The sequence below is a fragment of the Melanotaenia boesemani genome, chromosome 11, assembly GCF_017639745.1.
Source record: "Melanotaenia boesemani isolate fMelBoe1 chromosome 11, fMelBoe1.pri, whole genome shotgun sequence".
Lineage (NCBI taxonomy): Eukaryota > Metazoa > Chordata > Actinopteri > Atheriniformes > Melanotaeniidae > Melanotaenia > Melanotaenia boesemani.
Window position 1 is genome coordinate 32533101 of NC_055692.1, and position 3954 is coordinate 32537054.

Here is a 3954-nt window from a genome sequence, read left to right on the forward strand (position 1 = left end):
CTCTGTCTGGTTCTAAGTATGTAGTCTCTGTTATGTTTATGTATTTAACTTCATATATATTTTTTAAATATTCATTTCTATTTTTACTTTTTATTTTTAGGTTGTCTAATTTTAATTTAAACTTATTTTTAGTATTTTTTCCTCTCGGTAGGGGGCGCTGTGATCTTGTTTCAGTGAAATTTGATTCGGTGAAGAAGAAATCCTCCGGAAGCTACTTCCTCTGAGCACGCGGTGCGTCCGGCCTTTCCAACAGGGCAGCGAGAGGAAACATGGTGAGGCGCTGACACTCTTACAACAACTACGACTATATGCCCTTTTAAGCTGAAATAAACGTTTCTAATTTGTGTCATATGTACATATAAGTAGTTTGGGTAGTTGTTTCTACATGTGTTGATAAGTCGATTGCAACAGGGAATGAGGTAAAATGTAAAATTACGGTGTGCCAGTACTCAGCGACACCACTAAGCTGAGTTGCTAAGCGCAAGCTAAACCAAGTCGGGCTTGCTAGCGAGTAATGTGTATGATTAGAAAACGAATATAAGTGTAACTAATTTGAAATGCCTTTCTACCGTAAAATATCCGAACGGCTCAGTGTCCAATCGAAGTTGAATGGCTTAATGTATCTTTCAGCTGTAGCTAATTAACGTTAGCTTATCCGCCGTCTATAAACGCTGCGGTCTGTTCTGGCAGTGTTCATATGGATGCTCTGAATATTCTGCGTGTGACATTGATGTGCTGGTCTCTCAAACAAATTTGTTCTTTTTTCCAGGCCAAGATCAAGGCTAGAGATCTGCGGGGCAAGAAGAAGGAGGAGCTGCTCAAACAGCTTGACGACCTGAAAAACGAACTGTCTCAGCTGCGTGTGGCCAAAGTTACCGGAGGCGCTGCTTCCAAGCTCTCCAAGATGTAAGTATTACGTGGAAATGTTAAAGCAAAACTCGAGCATACCTTCCTAATAGTCAATCAGGCAAATCTTGTGGCAGTACAGCCACTGGCTAGGGGATGTTAGCATGCAGATGTTGGATGTCTTAAGCAGTTGTTCATGTGGTTATTTATGTACTGACATGTGGTCTGAGACTGGTAACGTTTAACTTTTATAATAATAAAAATATATATATACATTTTAATAGCTTGCACTTGTATTAAGATAATTGTAGCTGCTTTGATTCTGTAAACTCACTGCCATTACTGGGTGTAGATGAAAGAAAACCTAATCCCACACTTAATATCAAATGTTCCCACTTTGGCTTTGGAATAATTCAACACATAGTTTACAGCAGGGCTACTCATTCAGTCTAATGAAGGCGTCAGTCCTGCTGATTTAACATGTATCCCTGCTTCAACACACCTGACTTAAATGAGTCATTGTGCAGGAATTGATAGGCAGTTAAATCCATTACGTTTAATTCAAGTGTGTTGCAGCAGGAACACATTGAAAACCTACTGGATTGCAGCCCTGACAGATCTGAATTGAGTAGCCCTGGTTTACAGCTACTTTTGCAGTAGTTTTTCTTTTTGCCTTTCAACTAAAACTGGGTTTCACAGTTGCTTGACTTTGAATTTTGTTTATTCACAGCCGCGTTGTTCGCAAATCGATCGCCAGAGTCCTGACTGTAATCAACCAGACACAGAAGGAGAACCTGAGGAAGTTCTACAAGGTGAGAGCAGCTGGCTGCCTTCAGCCGTTTTGTCGTGCTTACACATGCATGGTTGGAACGTTTCCACCTTGGTTGTCTGGTCAAAGATTATACCTGCTCAGCTGATGCTTGGGTGATGCATTCACAGCTGCTTACCAAAAGAATGAGACTTAAGATGACCTAAATGTTAAGTTTGTGACTTTTTACACTGATGGCAATAAGTCTAGTGAAGGCTCCACAACTGGATCCAAAGCAGGAATTTGTCAAGTCTTTATTTTGGCCATTTGCAATAACCCTATGTGAAGTGGGGTGCAAATTGACACTGTGTCCCAGTTTTGCATTAGAAGTTTGCAGTCAGTGTAAACACAATGTATGCTTTTCCTTTAACGCCATGTTTTCGGAGTTGCTTGCAAACTAGCAAGCGCTTCCAGCCGTAAATGTGGATTAACCTTGGCTGAAATAAATTCCTTATGCCTGCTGTCACAACTAGCATAAGGAACATATTTGTGTTGGTTAACAAAATGCATGAAACATTTAACGTTTGATGGTTTATGTCATCTATGCATCAAATGTTGAATGTCTTACAGGGCAAGAAGTACAAGCCCCTGGATCTGAGACCCAAGAAGACCAGAGCCCTGCGCCGTCGGCTCAATAAGCATGAAGAGAGTCTGCGCACCAAGAAGCAGCAGAGGAAAGACCTCCTCTACTCAATGCGCAAATTTGCTGTCAAAGCTTAACAGCTTTTCTAGTGACAAAATAAAATCTGTGTAAAAGACAGTTTGTTGTTTACCATTTACTCCACAAGTATCTTACTTTAGAAGTCGTCATTCTTTAACGAGTCTTTTCGAGTCAGGCATAGTATCATTTCAAGTTTTTTTTTTTTTTTTTTTTTTTTTTTAAGTTATTCATGTAGCTGGAAAGTGAGAAATAAATGGGCGATTTGAAGCCAAGTCTACAGCTTATTCAGTACACATTGCAGAGAAGGTTTTGGTTTGTATATGTAAGATTTCACCTGATAAGCCATATAATGTGCCCCATTAAACCAGTCGTGGCCTTTTGCTGTACAGATTGTATTTTAAATAGTTGTACAGCAAAGGCGCATCTTCTGAAATGTCTAAAGCAAATGAAAGCTCAGAATCTACATTAAGCTTCAGAGATTTGTTGGACTTTTGTTCCATTTGGTGCCCATTTCTTAGTGCATTAAATCATCTCCATGAGGAAACATCATTTCTAATAACTTAATGCTCAATTAAGGCACAGACAGAAAATTCCTGTAAGAATTTTCCCATCAACTTAAATATTTAGCTTACACCTTTCTTTTATTAAAAACAAAAAGTTAATATAAGGATAACAACTTGAATAGTTAAAAAGTGGTATATGATAAGTGGTCACAGGTCTTCAATAAAGGACAGAACCGACTACTTGAGTCATCAGCTCCTTACAGATGTGTAACATCTTGGTGCAGACTTAGAAATCCATAATGGAAATTGCTTTCCTTCTTCTTTTGAGGCAGCAGCATCAGAGAGAAACGACACTAATCCAGACGGCTGGATCTGCTGGGGACTGAAACAGCTGACTGAACAGAGATGTCCTGCTGGAAAACTTAAATTCACAAAATTAATTGTGATCTCGACCAACTAAATTAATTTCACATAATTTGAGATTTTCCTGGATGTTGATTTAAAATGTTTTGGGGATAATTATTTAATCAGTGAAGAAACAATCATATGATTCCACAGAAGAGACTTGGTCATATTTCTGTGTTGTTATAGAACCTGAAATTAGGTGGAAAAAATTTATGCAGTTAAAACACATCTCACTGAAAGAAGCATTTAATTTATATTAATGGCAGATGTCCGGTGCTCACTCTGCCCAGAAAAGTTCTCATCTGTAACTCAAATGTGTACGAAGGATTCACTGGTGATGTGGGGGAGTCAGTTAGTAGCATGTTACAGCAGGATCTTTTAAATATTTCCTGAGCTGTACATCTTCTGTACAAGATGAGCTAATATCCGTTTTGGATTCTGTTTTATACATCAGCATATTAAAATTCCCATTAAATTTTCCTCCTGGCTTTTTTTAATAGTATCTATTACCTGCAGAACCAGCGTAATTTACACCCATTTTCATTAAATTAGCACAGGAATGATTCACTTATTTAGTTTAGATCTTGTCTTCAACGCAATGCAGTGATGTTGAAGATCCAGGACCCTGAAAAATGTCAAATCCAGCAGCATCACATCTGTGTATGGAGGTATGTTTTATTTGGTCGTATTTGTTTATTTGAAAAAGAGAAAAGAAAGAAATTTATTAAATA

General features: G+C 38.3%; 1 protein-coding gene across 1 annotated transcript; it reads left to right on the forward strand.

Annotated features, from left to right (window-relative positions):
* Positions 1-155: 155 nt before the first annotated feature.
* On the forward strand, positions 156-2414 carry rpl35 (ribosomal protein L35). The gene is made up of 4 exons (XM_042000436.1): positions 156-272; positions 770-906; positions 1577-1658; positions 2225-2414. Exons 1-4 carry the CDS (start codon positions 270-272, stop codon positions 2372-2374), a joined length of 372 nt encoding a protein of 123 aa, XP_041856370.1. The 5' UTR covers positions 156-269; the 3' UTR covers positions 2375-2414.
* The last annotated feature ends 1540 nt before the right edge of the window (positions 2415-3954 follow it).

Coding starts and splice junctions, on each gene's coding strand:
- rpl35 (XM_042000436.1), top strand. Junction 907..1,576: donor GCTTCCAAGCTCTCCAAGAT/GTAAGTATTACG, acceptor GTTTATTCACAG/CCGCGTTGTTCGCAAATCGA. Junction 1,659..2,224: donor ACCTGAGGAAGTTCTACAAG/GTGAGAGCAGCT, acceptor AATGTCTTACAG/GGCAAGAAGTACAAGCCCCT.